Genomic DNA, 21,163 nt, shown 5'->3' with positions numbered 1-21,163 from the left:
GGCAAGAATTGCACGCAAATGTTTGGCTTCGAAGAAGAGATTATGCGATTCGCAAAAGCGATAGATTGCGACATCACGCTTATTACGAAAAACAAAAAAAAATGCACGAGACACGTAAAATTATATACATCGACACGATAACGTAATATCTACGTGAACGATGGACACCAAAGGTGGGTGACGCTCTAGCGGGGACCAGAGTGAAAAGACGAAGGGAGAAAAAAGCAGGAGGAGAGAAAGAGAGAACGAATAGGTAGGTAAGGACACATAATAGCAGGATGTTACAACGCCCGTGTCCGGTACATAAGTATCTGGTTTCATAAATGAAAGTGTCTTCATTCATAGATACATATTTCCATACAATTGCGGCTATTGGTTCGTATCTTATGATATCACCGTTATGTGCGGGCAGTCCGGCATATATTACATATGTACGTAGCACCATTATATACAAATTCCTACTGTTGCATTAATGATAAAGTTGTTTAGATATCGCACGATATTGGCACGAGGATACGAACGCAAGAAGAAGAACGTGTAAAAAACCACGCGTTTGCGCGAAGATCGGTTGGTGGAGAACAGAATAATGTTGCGTATAGTGCCAACTTCGCTATAATAGAAAATATATAATGAATAAATATACAGAGGCGAATTTACATCCTATTCCCATAGAAATATATCACCGCTCTGATATTTCTAGAAAAGGCAAAAAAAAAACTAAATTATGGAGATAGGATCGAGATGATACGATCTACATTTATATTTATACGGTAAAGATGGGCGGATTATTTCATGTTCTCTGACTCATATATAAATCGAGCGCTCGACGCGAGGACGCACACCAGGACGCGCCCTTTACGTAGGAAGCCATCCTTTCCTAGCATCCACAGTCCACACAGGAAATCTCAGACGCACCCACCGAAACATGCCCGCCCCTGTCGGCCGGAGCCGATTTAATGTTTCGTTTCCTCTACGACGATAAGGGGGCTACAGTTTTATAGAAGCGCCAGAGCAGCCCCGCGCACGAAGTACACTTGGAAAAACACAAGCGGTTACGCTCGCGAGCGACGTTGTAATTAGACCTCGGTTGAGGGCCACCACCCTGCTAGTCAAAGGAAGTGTTGTGGAACAGGTGGAGTATGAAGGCGTCGAAGGTATAAATTATTACGAGGACTGTAAAGAGACTATAAACAGATTTCTTCCATAGTTGAGTATTTTAAATCCATATCTTATTTTAAGACAGATTTCGATATAAAATATATTAATATTTTATATATTAAAGTATATATTTTACTATAAAGTGTACAATGTCTGAATTTTTTTGTACATAAAAATAATATGCATGAGACATGAGTTTTAAACATATCAACATTATCTTTGAACGATAGTGAGGGAAATTTATAGTGGAAAAATCTCTTTCAGTTCGGAATATACATATTTTCAGATAGAAAGCGCTTGGCCTACTTTAAGAATGTTTTATCTCGCCACTATAAAAGTCCGGTTTCACGTTAGCGCGGAAAATTCGCGGCGAATCTACCAGTGTGGGGTTGGCAGGAGGGTGGATAATGCGCAGGCACGAGATAGTAAATTTTATAAAATAATACCCTCCTATACGCGGGCTGCATATTCATTTTTCCGGAGGGGTCTCCCTCTGGGAGTGAGTCCTAGAGAAGGGGAAGGAAGAGGAGGAGGAGGAAGAGGAGGGTTGCTCGCCACTGTCCGGTTCGAGCCGCGTACATATGTATGAGCTTCTGGTGGACGCGCCGGTCATGCCTCGACGAATCCGGGGCTCTCTGCCCCTTTATTTTTACCAGCAGCGCGCCCTTTCCTCTCGCGAATAAACAGGACCGACCACGAAAGAAAAGAAGAAAAATGAGAATAGGCAAGTCGGATGATTAGCGCTCCCCGTCTTTCTTCCGAGTGCAAGCTGCATAACGACTTCTTCGCGGCTTCTGTCTATCCGAAGAAGAAACAGCGTAACACTGTGTGCTTCAGATGTATGCAGGTGTGCGAAGAAATCGCCTCTTTTACGTGTAACGAATGTCACTTTAAAACTGCAGTACGTGACTCGGAAGAAACTGCGTTTCAAGAAAATACAATTGCACGAAGAAACTGCAAGAAACTACATTTACTTTCACCCATCAGTGCCATGATTGTATTGTTTCGCTATATGAAGATTAATTTTCTAATATCGAGAAATGAAAAGAGACACGAAATGAATTCAGTTAAAACGATTCCTTGAGGTTTTTGTTTTTAATGAGATTTCCTAAAATTTCTTTGAACAAGTCGTATAACTTTGCTCTATGAAAAACCACTTCGTAATAGCAAACACAGAATTCTCGCTAACGTGGCATTTTCATCATTAACTGCGTTGTCGAGGCTAGCTTTTCTTCGACATACACCCAAGAAAAGCAACGCGCTCGCTCGCTCGCTCGCCCGCTTGCATTAAAGAGCAATTAGCCGCGGCTCGCGAGCACGCTGATGCCCGGAAGCGATAGAAGCGGGCCGCGCGTGCTACCCTTACTTCTTCTTCTTCTTCGTATGCGTGGCTTTGTATTATACATATGCTTACACTTACCTCTCGGTAATGCGTCTTGCTCGCGAGCTCGCCTGACTCGAAGCAATCCAAATTGGTATAAGGAGTTCCATCTTTCTGGGTTCGCAAGATCCACGCCGCTACCGTTTTTATCGTCTTCATCGGCGAGGAGTATCCTCTCTCTCTCTCTTATAGAATTTTCCTGTACAAATAAAATCATCAGAAATCTAATTCTACAAAGACGAGAGAATATCTCCACAAAGTAGAAGAAATCGTGACGTTGCTATTTTATGATTAAAGAACGCGCGGGTTTTACGAAGGTAGAGGACTTTAGAATTACAAGAATATGTAAAATGTAAAAAGCCAGAAGGTCTTACATACTTCCAATCCACAATGATGTAGCTTCTTTCTTTCTTTATCGTTCACGCCTCGTACTTTCCCTCTTTCTTCGTACGATTCCCCTGCGGCGTTCATAACCACTCGCTCAATTACCGTCGTGGATAATCATTATCGCGGAAACTGTATCGCCGGGCCTCATTGCCCCAATCCTTAATTAGCTGCCGGCTAGACGGTAATTGGTACGAACCGGTGTCGAGCGGCCGATGGATGGCGAGAACGAGAGGCAGCAACACGGGCAATAATGTCTTCGATAGCTGACGCCGCTGTCTCTCACACGCTACAAAATTCACTCGATTCTAATTCACGTTTAAATTCACAAGTTACAACTAATTTATGTCTAAAGATCGATCTACATATATAAGACGCATAACGCGATTCGATATACAATCTCTTTGATCGCAGGTCGCAAGCTTGTTGCGTTACTCAGGCTCGAACCGTCACTTTTAAAATGGACGCATCGGATTGGCTGACGCAACAAGCTTAATTGCGACTCGTGTTCTGCGTCTTATCAAGTCTTATGTAGATCGGGCTTAATAAAGGCCATCACACGTACAAAAATTTTAGTCGGAATCGTAAGGTCGCAAACAAATCGACCAATCACAATCAAAATTAAGATTTCGCGCTTTTAAACGCTCGACTGTGATTGGCCGATTTGCCTACGGCCTTATAATTACGAATAAAATTTTTGTACGTGTGATGACCTTAGGCCCAGTTCCACAACTCGCGGTTAACTCTTAACCGAGGTTCAACTTATTCATTGTCTCTTTCCGATTCTAGAATTGGAAAGAGATGAGAAACAAAAATAATAATAACACAATCCGTAAAGGCCATACGAGTCACGGGCTGATGAAGGTGCCAACGATTAATTTCAATCTTAATTAATCATTAATGTGTAGAATCCTCTTTATTGAACGTTTCGACTCACTTTGGAGTCCTCCTCAGCAATACATATGTGTAATTAATATGTTGAGATGAGAAACAAGTTGAACCTCGATTAAGAGTTAATCGTGAGTTGTAGAACTAGGGCTAAATCACACGTTGCAGCCGTTCGACATATTACTGGTTTATGCTTCCGTTTTAACTCTAAAATCCTAAAATTCAGCCAATGGAATACAGATTTTCGTTAGGACCAATTAAGACTGGCAGCTCTATTGGCTGAATTTTAAGATTTTAGGATTAAGACCGAAGCATAAACCAAGTAATAGCTATTCGAATCATGTCAAGATTTTGCGTTTTCTCTTACATGATGTACTTCTATCTCTTACGAAAGTGCTACTTATCAAAAGAGAATTGGATTTAAATTTAAAAAAAGTGGGTTATCTAAAAATCTCCAAAAATAAAAGGCTGCTCGTAATTAATCATATTTAAAATAATTTAGCACATATAAATCATGTGAAATATGATTAAAAAACGTATAAATATACGCACATTATGCAGAAGTCGAGCATAAGTAATATAGAATTTTTTTTAACGGCACGTGTGTGTGCAAATAAATTAAATATAAATTAAGCCTATACATTTTTGTATTTTGCTTCGGTTCTTTCGGCTTTAAAGGCAACGATGAATCAAAGCTCGTAACATGCACGTGCGTGCACTCACGCACGGGTGATACTGTTAATTGCAATTTGTATCTGGTCAGCTTAGAAATTAACTTATATCACGAGCAGGAAATCCCACGTGTTTTGTTTTAGACTTACTTAGGATTAATTTTGTAAGAAAACCTGTTTTATATTAATAACTAGCTTATCGGCACGAGTTTGACACGTTACTTTTTGTGATACAGTATCCCGTTACGGGCAATGTTTGTTTTTCTTGTATAAATACTTGTTCTTCAAAAAAAAATACAATATTACACTTTCATCTATAATACATGCTTTTTGAAAATATTCGTTTCCCCGTTAATAATCTATTGTTTTATTTAGCAAATCGGATAATTTGATGTTCAAGAAGTTCGCTGGACTGTACATTCACGTTTGATCATGTGTAACTAAAAAATGGTGCACTTATGCGAATAAGGGCCATGGCACACAAAAAAATTGAGGCAGCAAGACGTAAGCAGCAAGGAAATCAACATGTTGGATTGGCTATTGCTTACGTTATAGCCTTATGCGTCTACAATGGGCAGTAGCAGTAGTGCATCAAGCAATCATAGTCGAATGTGAAGAGGATAATCAGCTATGATTGGTCGATTTCTATGACTACTCCTTAATCCACTACTGCTACTACCCATTGTAGACCATGCATTACGGACTCTACTGTGATTGCTCAATTTGCTTACTGCTTATGTTTTACTGCTTAAGTTTTTTATGTGCCATGGCCCTAAGGCCGAAATCAGACTACGCATTGAATATTAAGATTGAAGATTGAAAGATTGAAATTTGACCGATCAAAACAATAGGAGCTAAAATTTCTTTGTCGTCTCTCTCTCACTGGTCAAATTTTAATCTTCAACTTTCAATCTCAATCTTCAATGCGTAGTCTGATTCTGGCCTAAGACACATTGCAATTGTATTTACAGTTTACTAATTTTCGTATTTATCAACACTCATGACTTTTTTTTTACTGATGAGGACCCAAACCAAGGATCAAAACGTTTATGCATTGTATTTTTGAAATAAATGGATGTTTGCACCCGTACATCCTGTGTGGCTCAAATAGGTTTTATTATACATTCTTAGATTTATTCATTGGAGCCTGAATCGAATAGGTTTTTTTAACACTGCACTTTCTTCGTTTCATCATTCTTTTTCCCCATCTTCTATTTTAGTTTCCGTAGAAAAATCTTCAAAAGTGAACGATGATAACTCACATCGTCATATTACAACTCTGCGGGCAATCTGCACATTTTTAAATTTATTTTTAGTGTACACGCTGCAAGTACAGCAATTGTAAGGTAAGCCGCAGCAGCTTGGCTTTGTCTCGCACCGGTACCGAATCGGTATGGGAGAAAAAACAGCGGCCGATCGGACTGGGTCTGCGCGCGCGAGAGGGATACCCGTCTACGTACCTACGCGCGGGGAAGAACCGGCGATTATTGAGCGGGCAAAGATAAAAGGTCGGTTTCGTCTTCCCATAAAGCGAAAGTGAAGTAAACGTGCGGCACCACTTTATGCTGATCGATTTGTGGTGATTTTATATCTTCGCCTGTCTATAGTTCTATACCGACCAGTGGCGGAGTCTGCGGACCGGTTCAAACGGGCCGCGATACTTTATATCTGCGGTATAAACGTGAAATTGAGCTTTACATATTCCGGACAGAAAGGGGCAAGGAGCACTCAAAGTGCTCGCACAGAAAATTTCTTTGTGCTGTCCATAGAACAGTCGATCTGGTTGGAACATTCTTGAGATCAATATTGATGTTACATGAAAGCTGGAGAGAGAACAAAAAATATGATATTTACTTCTCCTGATATGAAAATAAAGAATAATACTATATGTCTTTCATTACAATGAATTAATCATATTTTAATGAATATATTGTTTTTATTTTGGATATGAAAATAAAGAGATGTATGTATAGAAGCGATAATAATTTTATTACATCACGTAAATACTATATTACATTATAATTTTACTTACATTACTTGTATCTTCAAACAAAAAATATATTTATAGATCTTTACAGATCTGTTTCTTACTTACAATTTTACCTTTTTAATGAAAATAGATGTACATTACAAGCAAAATAATCTCTTTCTGAGTTAAATTAAACATTTTAATAGATTAAAGGTTTAAGAATTGCATATTTTTAAGTCTTATACTCGTACTATCTGTGTTGCACATAACGTCGATGTTTTTATTATAAAATATTAATATTATATTAATTAAGTATTATATTAATTAAGTTATTAAGTCAAGATATTCGCGTCTCTCACGCAATTAGATTGTTAAGAGCGCCTGTATCAAGAAATCTACATCGTAGATATATTTATAAGAAAACCATTTTAAATAGGACACTTAGATTCAGAAGAAATCTCGGAATCTGTGGAAATATCTTCTGTAGTGAGAGCAAGAATTTCCTCACAGACGCGTTTATAAACCCATGCATCACCCTTTAATCTTTTCCGACGAATACCGACTAATCGTTTACCGCTCGGATCGATTTCCAAGAGACAGACTTCCAATTCGAAGGAACAGGAATTCTGTGAGGAAATCGATTTCGATGAGTTTGTCTTATTTTCCGAAAAGGACTCTTCAGTTTCCCCTTGCAAAATGAATCTGTAACGAGATGTTTTTAAAAATACCGGTGTAAAAAATAGTGTTCAGAATAAAATTATAGTTACCCCTTTTGACGGCACATTATACCCTTTTGTCGAAGTGCTCTGCGTAATTTCGAGAGGACATGTTTCGGACAACCGCTGCATGTTGCAGATACATTAGAAAGACCCTTCAATAATAAAATAAAATTTACTGCCACTTGCAAGACAGAAACTTTTTCTAATATTTTCATATATAATTTAAATATAAAACGTACCTTCCCGGATAATATATTTGGTTCATCGGGATCGGTGTTTTCATTCTTTGTTCGCCTTTTCGGTGTGAGAACACATCTTACTCGATTCAATCCTCGCTCTAAGCCCATCATAACTTTTCTTGCACTACCAGGTGTAGATGTTTGAGAAACTCTAAAAATATTGTATTTTTAAATATTATATTTGCTGTATTACTTTCATATTACTCATAAGCTTACTTGGAATCTGGTGTTAAGGATTGCGTTGGAGTAGCTGATCTATTTTCAGGTAGTTTCTTTGCTGGAACTGTATTAATATAAAAAGCCAAATTATAAGTATAATTTCAATATTATTTATGTATAATTAACAAATTATATATAAATACATAGATATTACTAAAAAGTTTAATACTTTTCTGAGTGATGAGGATTCAAATGTAACGATGCTTGAGGAGGAAAATAATGTATCTTCTAAGGGGTTTTGGTGAAGGATTCTTGTACACGGAAAGTCTTAAGTCCAAATTGCGTTTGTTAGCAAGTCATTGCTCTTCTCGCAGTAATTATCTACTTTTCGCGCGACTACTGTAATTTATCGCAGTCGGAAACTTTCATTAAAGTTTCTAATTAGATGGTGCTAGCATCACCTAATTAGAAATAAACTTTAGAAAATGTACTGTAGAACTAACTTAACTGCGGCCGCAACGCGTTTAATAAACAGTTGCATGTACAAAGCATACAAATAACAAAATGCACAAAAACATTAAAAATCAACATATTTAGAAATATGATAAAAATTTTTGAAGATAAAATAATGATAACATTTCAATAAAAATTAAAATGTTTCCATGTTTATAAAAAATGATAAATAGTAAAAAGGATTGGAATATTGGATAGTAGTGATCAAATATTTACCGGGCGATGATACATCAGAATTTCTGCTTCGTAACCTTTTTCTTGTACACATATATGGTGGTTCTACGAAGTTATTTTCCTTTTCTGTAGGCAAAACATTGTAAGTGACATCAATCGTTGTACGTTGGTCATTGTTTCTGTTCCTTGGAGAATGATCGAGTTTAGTTATAAAATTGTTAGCTATCGTTTCACGTTGTGGAAAAGTTTTGCCATTCTATAAAATAAAAATTGTACAATTGAATACATCAATCTTACATTGAAGTGATTTTTTTTTACTTTTTTACCATTTCTTGCTTAAGACGAGATCTCGTTGTAGGTGCTATTTTCAATGAAAGTCCACGTAATTTTCTGTCAAGCAACAATAAATATGTAGCCGTTCTGTAATCGGTTCTATCACTCTGCACAAGTTTTTTCCATATATCTATACTTTTCTCACCGCAAATGGCGGACATAGTACTCAATACCTCGTCATCTTTCTCAAACTAAATGTTTAAATAGAAAAAAAAGAATTTTATATAAAATATCTAAAACTATAAAAAGTCAATTTCTCTGCAATAAAAATTCTTACTTCTGTTCTGTGAATGAATGATACAGACTTCAGAGAATTCCCAGTAATCCATGGGTGACGACATAATTCGTGAATAGTGATTCTGTTTGCTGGATCGATTTGTAACATTGATTTGATTAGCATTTTACTATTGTTAGATAACCAATATGGTTCCTCATACTTGCCACTCTAAAATAAATATAATTTATACATTTGTATCATAATATGCAGAGGGTAATTATAAAACTTACTAGTATCTTTTTATATAAATTCTCTAAATTATTGTCATCAAAAGGCAAAAAGCCACATAGTAAAGCATAAAGAAGAACCCCCATACTCCAAATATCTACTTCTGAGCCTGCAAAGAAAAATTTACATCTTAAATATTAAATTACAAAGAAATATCATAAGCATTTAAATACTTAATTACCTAAATATTTCTTTCCCATTATGAGCTCTGGGGCAGCATATGTAGGAGAACCGCAAGAGGTATATAAATGTGCCTGAATTCCCATCTTGGGTTTTGCGCATAGTCCAAAGTCAATTAACTTTAAATTCTCATCTTTATCCAGTAAAACATTTTCCTGTTAAATAAGAAAATAAGTTATCTTATTTTCAAATTACTCTTAGTAAATCTTCCTAAAATAAATAATATTGTAAAAAAAAACATGTTTACAGGCTTTAAATCTCTATGAGCATATCCTAAACTATGCATGTATGCAACTGCAGACACTATCTGGTAAAAAAATCTACGGGAATCAGATTCCGACAACTTGTTCTTCTCAACTGGAATACAAATACAATAGTCATTAATATTCAGATTTTCTAGATAACAAAAGATTCTTTATGTCATAACTTAGGCCAATATTACATGCATCCGTTTTTTATCGTACGACAAATTTTTCAAGCTTGTCGATTGGCTATAGAACAAAGAGGTCCGAGATTATCTGTCTTGCAGCCAATTAACAGGCTTGAAAAATTCGTCGTACGACGAAAAACGTACGCATGCAATATTAGCCTTAAACTCACCTATGTGATCAAATAGTTCTCCACCAGAACAATATTCCATCACCATGAAGTAGTGACTCTCCGTCTCTATCACTTGATACAGTCCACAGATGTGTTGATGCAACAGTGTTTTAAGTGCTTCTACTTCGACCTTCACTCTTGGTAAGTCATCCTAGAATAATTATATAATAAATATATTTTAAGACGGAACAGGAAAAAAAATATTGACAAGCAAAGTTACAATAAATATTCCCTTCTCTTAAAATAAATAAGTATCAGGACTTTACTTACGCCTAATGCAGTCTTCTCCATAATCTTGATGGCGACTTTTTCGCCGGTAGCGACATGAGTCGCGAGTTTGACTTTGGCGAAACCGCCGCTACCGATCGTCTTCTCCAGGTCGTATAATCCTTTCAGGGCGGCGTATCGCACCATCGTCAGGCCCGGCACAAAACGTATAAATCGTAAATGCCGGAAAAATGTTGCGATTTCGCTTCGATTGTCGCATCAATTTTCAAACGTAGTTCTGGTGGTTCCGTAACGTAAACAACTTTTGATGGCCAATCAAGACCTCGCTCGTCCGTTTTCCCGTTATCAGTGGTGCCATGCGCAAAAACAGAATGCGCAATCGTTAAACGTCAAATAACTACGTCGATGCTTAGGGAAATGATAAAATAGATCTCCTTCGACGTCATTTACCGGTTACGTGAATATCGAACGCGAAGTAGGAAGGAAACTACCTTAACCAGCGCCAATAGCCATTTTCTTTGTTAGCAGATATTTTTTTACATGAAAAATGGCGGCCGTCGTCTGACAGATAAGCTGTCGATGCACAAAATGCTTCAAGTTTCCGAAATGACTTATCGCTTTGTTGATAAATATTGCGTTGATGAACAATGGCACAATTCTTACGAGTGTGCAAACTGGAAATCTATTGCGTGGCCAGAAGTTATGGAATTCGGAGGTTAGAATCTTGTTTTGTCGTCACGTTAGTTATGTCATAAGCGTCAAATAATAAATTTGTTTTTTTTAGCTAGCTACTTTTTGTACTTTTTGTACTCTATTACAATCTTTGATAAATATTTAGTATAATGCCTCTTCTCTTCGATTTTTCTGTAATTTTGTAAATTTGTATATTTTCATGAGTAAAATGTATTTCGAAAAAGAAAATCGTCTGTATTTTTCATTAATTTCACAGTTTTTAATTTTTATAAGTATATTAGAAAATGATAATTATATACAGTATATTAGAAAATCATAATTTAATGATAATTCTCTGCTTTCTCTATATTCCATGCAGATTCTCTGCTTTAATTAATTAATATACCACAAATTACTTATTTATATAACTTAAATTATAGCAGAGAATAGTTTATGATTCAAAATTTACATCATTTATTCTTTTTATATAGATATTAAAAAACTTCAAAATTAAAAAAAGAGGAAACGGGAACGACAATTTTCTTTCTCAGAATATTCTATGCATGAAAATACACAAATTGCAAAATTACAGGAAAATTAAAAGAAAGGATATTATACTGTATATTTATATTCACAGTCTTTCTTTCCTTTCCCTCCCTTTAACATATGAGATGGAAATATATACTTATTTTGTTTTGAGTGTAGAAAGTGTCAGCCTGCTAAAAAAAAAACAGATTTATTATTGCCAATGTAGCGCGTTCCTTTTAAAGGTACCAGCAGAATCATTATGAAATCTTAAACGTTTCATCTGATGCGTCGCAGAAAGAGATTAGACAAGCTTTTATCAAATTGTCAAAACAAGTATGTAATCATATAAATACAAGAAGTATGTAATGCTTCAGGTAATTTGTATTAGGAGAAATCATAAATTTTTAATTTGGATAATATTACGAATGTAATATTATCCAAATAGCATTTTTTTCCTGTTTTTACTAGTCTGCATTTTTTAATCATACAAACTGTACATTAATTTTTGTTAGTTGCATCCTGATACTAGTGGTAAACAAGATCATGCTGATTTTATAAGGTTGAACGAAGCATACACAATTTTAAGCAAAGAAAATACAAAGCGCCAATATGATTTTGATTTGAAGTATAATAAATACAACCCATCTTATGTACATAACTCACGGAACACGTAAGTTAATATTGATTTCATTACAAAATGCTACTAATGCAATATGAAATTAAGTCGTATCTTTAAAATTCTTGTTTTTGCATTTCCAAATTTGTGCTTTGACAAAAATATCTGTAGAAAACTTAGCATATAATTTAAAGCGAATTGTAATAATCAATGATTATGCTTTGGATGTAACGCTGAAATTGTGTTATTTTCCATTCTTACGCACAACACAACAGGAGAATTCTGTTGTACAGAAGTTTTTGTGAATAGGTTGAAGCAAAGTGACTTTATTTTTATAATTGATTCTGTATTGCATGCATAAACATGTAACAATGAGCAAAAAATTTAATACGAGTAACATAATACATTGTTGCAGGCAATATAGCAGTCAATGGGAATATGAAGTACGTACAGCAGGAGGAGTGTGGCCACCACCTCCACAAAAACCGAATGAATACTTTGGCCTCCTAGTAGCTCTTATGTGTGTTGGATTAGGGTTACTACAATTTATTTACATTTATTATACGAAAGTAAAAAAGATAGCAGCTTTGCGAAATACTTTAATAGAGAACGAATACAAACAAATTCGAGAATCGGCACGTAATAAAGCCAATGAGTTTTCTATAAATGATCTTAATTCCGAAGAGGATCTTAAAAAGTACCTGACCAGAAGACAGTAGTGAATGTTAGCAAAAATTTTATTAGAAATTAGAAAAGTGGCAGTTATTAGAGACACGGTATTTTTTTCTGGATTTCCTTTTCCTTCCTGTTGTACATAAATCCTATTATTATATGATTTTTATACAAAGACTTTATATATTTCTATTTTGCGGATTCTTTTTATATAAGATATTGTTTATCTGCTTAATAACGAAAATTTGAAAGCATGGTTTATTAAATCTATAAAACGAAATGCAAAACGTTTTTTCTCAATATCTCGTTAGAAAAAAATTTTTTAACCCTTACAATATAAAATACAATTTGATGTCTCATTCGTCCAAACATGGGTCACTCGAATTCATCCGTTTTTTTCACCTATTCAGAATGGTTCAAAAAATCTCTAAAAATTCACCAACACACATTCAACTTTCTAAAAAAATATTGAAACTTCATTTTGGAAAATAATAAAATGTAGTATAATTTATAATTACCGAAAGACTCAAGAAACTTGCACGAACAGAAATCGCTTGGTCACTACAGTGACCCAACTTTGTACGGTAAGGTTTAATATAATATATATATTTTTTTATTCTTTATTTCTACACTTACATTTACATATATGAAGGGATAAAAACCATAATGGTGTAAATAAAAAAAAATTACTTAATTATGATTTTGAGAAACAAAAGGTTTTATTAAACTTGATCTAATAAATTCGTGATGTGACAAATCGAATATTGATACTGGGAAGATGAATTATGATCTATTTAATTTTTTTCTTTCATATCTGCTTCAATAAACTGCATCAACGACCTCAAATCGATAGATTTAAAAAGTGACGTACACCACTATGGTCGTTCTTTCATATATAATAAGAAAAAACTACGGTAAGAAAATTGTTTTAACGATAATGCATTATTTGATTCATATTTTTAATATATTTTATGATATTTAATAATATATTATTAAGATAATACTAATTTAATAATTAATTTTACATATGAGAAGAGTGATCTTCAATTGTCTGTTACTTCAGTGTGGGCTTACATTTAATTTTCGCTCCACGAACGCTCCAAACTTCAACCACATTAATTTTAATATATTATTAAGATAGACGAAAGAATCAAATTCTTATACTTATAATTTTAAATTATATACACATATCTCAGCGATATATATTTGCCAATAATACAATACATTTTGTGCGTATGTAAATTTTCAGATATTTATGTTATCTCAAATCTAATCATTCTTGAAGTAATTATTGTATTTACAATTACATTTAGATATAACGATGTACATATTTTTTATACATATACTGTATAGTATATTTATAAAATATATTTTATTTATTATTTTTTTACAAACAAAAACACTCCTATACTTTTTTAATATAAACGACTATACTAATAATATAATATAATAATATGTTGCCATTTTTTTATTATTCTTTACACAAACTTTTCTTCATTCTAGATGTATACTTCTCTCTTCAATTCCATATCTTTCAACTTTATTTTTATAATTTCTTTATATATGAGACAGCCGCTACGTGTGGTGATGCAGGTGAAAAGATTGGTTTTCCGTCCTCATCCACGTAGTCCTTATAATTAATTTTATATATCTGATCGTAACTAAATCGTTCGCACATCTTAGCGGTAAAAACGGACGTACAGTCTGCCCTGAGGTAATGATATCCTTGTTCCTTTGCCATTTCTCTGCAATTTATAAGTAGATCAAGAATATATCGCTTTCTTGAACGCATCTCTTTAATCGATCTTTGAACATATCGCAAAAGCAAAATAATATTTACGCTGTTTTTCCCATCAGAGTCGTCCCGACACCTCTTCCTCTCCAATTTGTATCCACCGAAATTATTCTGACCTCCAAAATTTTGGAATCTCGAAATCGTCCATCCATGTTTACACTTTTGTCCAAATGATGCAATAATCTCAATATCTTCTTAAATTTCGTGTTTTTACACGAACGTATATATTCTGGTTCTTCATTTGATAGAGGATTATCCATTTTGCCTGTAAAAGGTAAATCCATATCAATCTACAACTACATAAATAATTCATATGTAGATATTAAAATGTATTTAATAATTAACGTTTATAACAATGCACATATCATTAAAAAAATTAACATTGTTGATACACATCACGCATACAAAATGTCTGGGATAGAAACTTCAAGGAATGACTCTCATCAAGAAAATCAACTTTTGTTAAGGAAATTGTATCCTCTGACACAAGAAGCTATTTGTTCGGTTGCGTGACGTCTGACAATAATTCACGTTCTTTGATTTTGTTCTTGTAAAAAGATATTTTACAGTCGATACGAACGAGGACATAACTCCTTAAAAAATCATAGGAGTGAGAGACTACAGGTTCCTTAATAAAAGTTTTTTTTTGTTGATCTCTATTATCCTTTAAAGTTTCTCCTAAAGATCGCGCTGAACTATTTTGTATTTATTAATACGTAGTTATTAAATTAAGTCGATAAAATAAAACACATACGCACACGCATATAGTTTCTTTATCATTGATCATTTGCAATAATTTATTTTTAACATTACGAACAATAATTTTTTTCTCGATTTTTCTTACATTTCAATATTTATTGAAGGTGAAGTCGAGAAATTATTTTAAATATATTCTTGTGTATATAATATAGCGTGACATATAATCTATATAAGCATGTGTCTTATAATGCATTTTGCATGTTATCTTAACGACTGCAGCTATTAATTATAACACGGATGATAAACCACGAATTAATTAAGATATAATGTGAAAATAGTATGTAAATGTACGAGTATATGTTTAACGAATGTTTAAAAATTCTTCAATATTTTAAGCATAATTTTTATGTTTAAATAATTATTATGTTTAAATAATTTAATTTGTTCCGTTATTTATCAATAATTTAGATATTCTTTATAAAATAATATTTCTGTTATAGGAAAACCAATTCTAAATTATATATATATATTATTTTATAAAGAAATATAATATTATAATTTTATAAGAAATATTATTTTATAAAGAATATCTAAATTATTGATAAATATATATATATATATATACTTATTAATTCTAAATTACTTAAACCAATTCTAAATTACTTAAATATTTATATGTAACAGAATTCGTTTATCTAATAAAACTTACAAAGTATCTCTCTGAATATGAAATCTTACTGTCTTACTGAATCTCACTGTCTGAATATAAAACATGTTATAGCTGTATTTCCAGTTTTTAATGAAGGAATTATATTTCCTGACTCTTGTGTTACGTGATTTTTTCTTTTTTATGAACTTTGCAAATTAATAATTCTGCATAATAAAAGATAAAGCGAGTAATATTTGAATAGATTCAGTTGTTCCTATATGTTTTATGTTAAATTATAAATTATTCAACAAGTAAGAATATTAAAATCTATATCGGTCGAAGTTAGATCTTTTAATCCTTTAAATATTTTAATATATAAATTATATATATATATATATACCATGTGGTATACACATGCATATACCACATGTGTAGTCATTCGAACTGCGCGTCGAATTGGTTTTCCAGACTTATAAACGCAATTAAACTACTGGAATAATATCACAAATTAAATTAAATTGACAAGCAAATTTTAATAATTTTGATGTTTAATCCGGTATCATATTAGAAAGATGTTAATGTGCTGAAAAACTGTAAATAAATTTATTGCGGAAAATATTACCTCGGCCGGGAGTCGAACCCGGATCTCTTGTATTCCGTACGAACGTCCTAAGCCTTTAGATTACCGAGGCCTTAGTAAATAATATTCTTCGCAATAATCAATGTATATAGGAACAATAATGCATTTTTCAGGCAGCGTGTATAAACAATAATAAATGATTTTATTAAAACCGCAATGTGAATACAAACAAGTAAGAATATTAAAACTTATGTCGGTCGAAGCTAGATCTTTTAATGCTTTAAATAATTCAATGTGAATTTTATATAGTATACTATATACATATGTACATGCATATGTACCATATTTGTAATCATTCAAAATGCGCGCCGAATTGGTTTTCCAGACTTATAAATGTAATTAAAGCACATTAACATCTTTCTAATATGATACCGGATTGAATATCAAAATTATAAAAATTTCCTTGTCAATTTAATTTGTGATATTCCAATAATTTAATTTTATTGCGTTTATAAATCCGGAAAACCAATTCAGAGCACAGTTCGAATAACTACAAATGCGGTATATATGTATGTACATATTTAGTATATGCTTTAAATAATTCACATTGAATTATTTAAAGCATTAAAAAATCTAGCTTCTACCGACATAGGTTTTAATATTCTTACTTGTGTATTTACATTGCGGTCTTAATAAAATCATTTATTATTGTTTATAAATTATTATTGCTGTATCAACAATATTTTTCATTTGTAAATGTAATATTTTTAAATATTTTTATAGATATATTTTCTTTTCTGTTTTTTATTTAAAAAATTAAATATTAAATTCTAAAAAATATAAATTTTTTAAGATATCTCCTTTTGTGTGTATGGTTTTTAATTTCTACTTTTGCTCTGATTTAAACAATTATTTACGTATTATTTATTCATATTGTTGATTTTAAATCGCATTTTAAATGTATGATTACCATCTTCGCAGTACCGTTAACGATTTGCACACACAGGATGTATAATTTATGAATGCGATTTTCGAATGTCGTGTAATAGTTGTTTGTGCATTTTAATGTAGATACATATTTATCAGTAAATTACATGATACAATTATCTATTTTGAGTCACAACCGGATAATAACTCACGGTATTATTCGAGATCCGTAGCATTTTACGTAACCTCACGGTACCGTTGTATTTCTTTAGTCTCTTCTCTCGACGTGCATTTATTTGAATACAGTTAAGATACGTTTCAAATTAACTGACAATTTTTGCATCTGCTCAAGCGAAACGACACATCCATATTTCAAGAAGATGGACAACAAATAAAGATATACATACATACATATTTTTTTCTTTTATCTTTTATATATTCACAAATATAAATAAATTCATAAAGTGAAGAAAGATTATAATACATGTATATTAATAAATATAGCTTCTTTGGTTATAAATATGAGAGATCAAACTAATAAGAATAATATTTAAAATATTATAGACAACAGTCGATGGATAACAAATAATAGTAAAATAATTTTAATCACTTTGATGTTATTATCAAAATGAAAATATTCAGTATTTTTGCCAATTAATTTTTGCCAAGGAATTAATTTTTACATCACTTAAAATTCTTTTCTGAGAATATGTACTTGATGACTATTACTCAGAAGATGCAATTGATCAAAATGGCATAAAACGCACGAGTAACGAAATTGCAAACATGATGCCAATTCGAGATGCTTTTTATTGAGAAAAAACATCGTCTTCGTAAAGAAGTGTTTAATCGGGTATTCATAAAGCTAATAAAAGATTGCCACTACAGCTTTACCATTGAGCAGAACTCCAACAATTGTACCACTCGCGGAAACTGCCATTAGACTCATGTTATTTTCAAATGAGGCATTGCTGCAGTATTGCTCCAGTTCCGTACAAGTACTGTCTTCACCCTCTGGAATCAATTGAATGCTCTGATTCAACGGCTCGTCTCTGAAGAAGAACCTCCTCAAGAATTTCAGCACTCTCAGTTTGTCATCCTTATTAATTATCTCGACATGATAATCCATACCGTTGCTCGATCCGTCAGCCAAATCGGCCAACTGAAATAAAATCGTTACGAAAATGCAGGTATTGTGAGAATTGACAAAAATTATTTGTAAGAAAAGATTATAACATTATAATACAATTTCATATCTAGAAATTGATATTATTTTTTTTTTAGAAATTACAAAAAAAAGTTAAAAGCATTAATACTTATTAATTAATATTTTACAATAAAACGATCGAAAAGAAAGACATTTGACGAGATCTGACAAATTATTGACCTTGAACGCTGTTATTTAATGATTGGTGTATATCTTATTTAGACCTGATCGTACCTTGGTATAGTTAACCGGAACATGAGACACGCGTCGTGCAATTCCTATACAATAGGAAATGTAAATTCACCGTAATTTGCGCGGAACGCTGCAACACGATCCTCGAGTCGAGGATTCAGAGGAGACTTTTATACATAGAAATGATTAATAATGCGCCAGCTTACTATACCGTACGTCACGTGGATATGCGTGAGACAGTCTCATTTATTTAATGCGTTCTATTACGAGCGACCATTGCGCGGTCAACGTCGTCCAACGTTAATTTGTCATTGATCTACTTCCAAGCAGTGATTTGTAAGGTTGATAAGATCGCCTGCGCAAATGTAATGTGCGTTTCCAGCAAAGTTGACGTTATTTGTCGTCATTTTGACGTCGAAATAACGTTAAACACGTCATTTTGTCATCAAAATGATGACAAATAACGTCAGCTTGTTAGATCTGACACGGTTTGCAAACGACATACATATATGTATATAAAATGACTTAAAACTACAAATCCTTTGAAAAATGTATAAAAAATTTTTTTTAATTTGAGATTCAATTTTTTCTTTTTTAAAAATTTTGATTCAATTTTTTCTGATACACAGATGTCTTCTGAGACGTTTTACTTTGCTGCTACGTGATATCATGACGTGTTATTTAGAACGCAAGGAAACCTTGCGGAATGCAAAACTCCTTTGCCTTGAATGTTACACCGTTATTGTTTATCGTCATATAATTTCAAATGTCCTTCTTCTAATAAGTCATTTAATAATCATTTCCTAAATTATAATTTAAAATAATCGCTTAATTACTTAATGCGCCGATAATATTTGTTGCAATTAAAGGAGCTGAATATTAAACCATCTGAATATTACGCGTCATTACATTTGTAAAAGGATATAATTGTGTAAAACGCGTTGTCATCATTCGAGTTGCGTCATGTCAAAGGGAGCGTATCATTACTTATATTAAAAGTTCTTACAATTTCTTTCAGCGTAATTAATAACTGCATAATAATTTCTGACATCCTACAATTACTGTGAGAAAATGATTAGATCATCTCGCACTAAGGCACTGCATTTACGCGTACATCATCACCAATGCAAAGAATGAAACCCATTCTATCCCTTAGAGAAGTATAATTTATTTAGGAAGAGTGTCACACTCGATCAAAAATTGAAAACGGTATAATTTTTGATAGATACATGCACTGCTCTCTTTCGGGAGTCAACTAATATCTATTGATTGTCTTGACCCGAGATACAACCGTATCTCTTGATTGATACGCTCAAACATTTCGACTCAAAAATATATGCGAAAACAATCTCCATATTTATTTCGTAAAATAATGTAGCGATATTTAAAAAAAAAACGTAAATACATAATATATGACGAAAATAATAAAAAAAAACTAATAAATAAGAACTATAAAGATTAATATATTCTTATAAATAAAATATCTACGACATAAAATATGTATTTATGTGAATCATTTTTTGAAATATTTCAATAAAATATTATAGAAATATTTTGTAAATATTTTAAAATACTGCAAATATATTAAAATATTTCACAATTACAATTAGGAAATATTTGAGAAATATTGCACAAATATTGTAAAAAATATTTCAAAAATTTTGATTTCCTGGACATATTTATATTTTAGAAAGATTTCATGAAAAATTTCTGAAATATTTCATGCTGCATCGTTTCATGCGGAATCGTTTCTATTCAATTGGGCTCAAAGATGTTTCTGTCTTTACAGTCATAAAAGCTGCAGAGTTTCAATAATTATATCTCTCCCAAATCTGAAGTAAAGTAAAGTGTATCGACGTATTATGCCAAAAGCACCAAATATTAATTTAGTCTTTAAAATGTCAGAATATGCGCGGATTATCATTTCAATTTTTATCTCATCTTATGTATTCATTTAACTTCTTACCGAGTATCTCGTAATCTTTGGTGCATCTTTCACGAAATTAGTAGTGGTCTTGTCGCTGTCGATGCGAATCGCATTAACCCGATTTGATGCACGTATGTTCTCCATGATGAATGATAAGATCCGCGAGCTTTACTGCACTTCAGGCAAATATACAAATTGTAACTGTGGAAGCAAGTTCTCCAAGCGCTAACAACGTAATGCTCGATTGTTGTCGACGAGGTGGTAATCTAACACTGCGCATTGTAATAGAATGCCGACAGTCTTATATACGCTCCGTAAGAGCAGCAGGAGTTCTTGCAGGTTCAGGGACAAATAGATATAGTTTAGGATACTTAGGATCAGTGATGTCCCCGTTTTTAATATTGCAAGATATCTATAATCAGCCTTAGATCGACCCGCAATCATCACATAATTGTATAATTTTACAGCGATTTATTGTGATAAACTGGATTCTATTTTTTATTAAATTTTCCAGTAAAAAGAGTTACATTACTATAGGAGACCTATGCTGAGGAAAATAGTTAGTTGAAATAGAAGATAGTAAAATACATATTTTTAG

General features: G+C 32.7%; 3 protein-coding genes across 7 annotated transcripts in view; 1 reads left to right on the top strand and 2 right to left on the bottom strand.

Moving 5' to 3' along the window:
- Window positions 1-6,837: 6,837 nt before the first annotated feature.
- LOC108731974 (maternal embryonic leucine zipper kinase) lies at window positions 6,838-10,377 on the bottom strand. Its single transcript, XM_018462546.1, has 12 exons — window positions 10,144-10,377; window positions 9,874-10,024; window positions 9,521-9,630; window positions 9,275-9,428; window positions 9,096-9,202; window positions 8,866-9,033; window positions 8,582-8,779; window positions 8,298-8,511; window positions 7,626-7,692; window positions 7,410-7,560; window positions 7,219-7,322; window positions 6,838-7,153 (listed from the first exon to the last, which is right to left on the bottom strand). The coding sequence occupies exons 1-12, from the start codon at window positions 10,285-10,287 to the stop codon at window positions 6,880-6,882; spliced, it is 1,842 nt and encodes a 613-aa protein (XP_018318048.1). The 5' UTR covers window positions 10,288-10,377; the 3' UTR covers window positions 6,838-6,879.
- Window positions 10,378-10,650: 273 nt separating this feature from the next.
- Window positions 10,651-12,684, top strand: LOC108731985 (dnaJ homolog subfamily C member 4). Of its 2 annotated transcripts, XM_018462563.1 has the most exons (4): window positions 10,651-10,816; window positions 11,544-11,634; window positions 11,814-11,971; window positions 12,333-12,684. In XM_018462563.1, exons 1-4 carry the CDS (start codon window positions 10,749-10,751, stop codon window positions 12,634-12,636), a joined length of 621 nt encoding a protein of 206 aa, XP_018318065.1. In that variant the 5' UTR covers window positions 10,651-10,748; the 3' UTR covers window positions 12,637-12,684. The 2 variants fall into 2 exon arrangements, with proteins under 2 accessions (XP_018318065.1, XP_018318066.1); XM_018462564.1 differs by lacking the exon at window positions 11,544-11,634.
- A 1,352-nt stretch (window positions 12,685-14,036) lies between these two features.
- Window positions 14,037-21,163, bottom strand: part of LOC108731933 (dopamine N-acetyltransferase) — a 14,332-nt gene continuing 7,205 nt past the window's right edge. For 2 of the 4 annotated variants that reach the window (XM_018462493.1, XM_018462492.1), the window contains exons 2-4: window positions 18,134-18,401; window positions 14,430-14,649; window positions 14,037-14,334 (exon numbers count right to left, since the gene is read on the bottom strand). In XM_018462493.1, the coding sequence (XP_018317995.1) occupies window positions 14,136-14,334; window positions 14,430-14,649; window positions 18,134-18,368 (654 nt within the window). In that variant the 5' untranslated portion in view covers window positions 18,369-18,401 and the 3' untranslated portion in view covers window positions 14,037-14,135. Of the gene's footprint in view, window positions 14,335-14,429; window positions 14,650-18,133; window positions 18,402-19,644; window positions 19,783-20,604; window positions 20,871-21,163 lie in introns of those variants that run through there. The other 2 variants (XM_018462490.1, XM_018462491.1) reach the window with 2 other exon arrangements.

Source organism: Mycetomoellerius zeteki, unplaced genomic scaffold, assembly GCF_001594055.1.
Source record: "Mycetomoellerius zeteki isolate Tzet28-1 unplaced genomic scaffold, Tzet1.0 scaffold145, whole genome shotgun sequence".
NCBI classification, from domain to species: domain Eukaryota; kingdom Metazoa; phylum Arthropoda; class Insecta; order Hymenoptera; family Formicidae; genus Mycetomoellerius; species Mycetomoellerius zeteki.
This window is presented reverse-complemented; position numbering and strand designations above follow the sequence as displayed.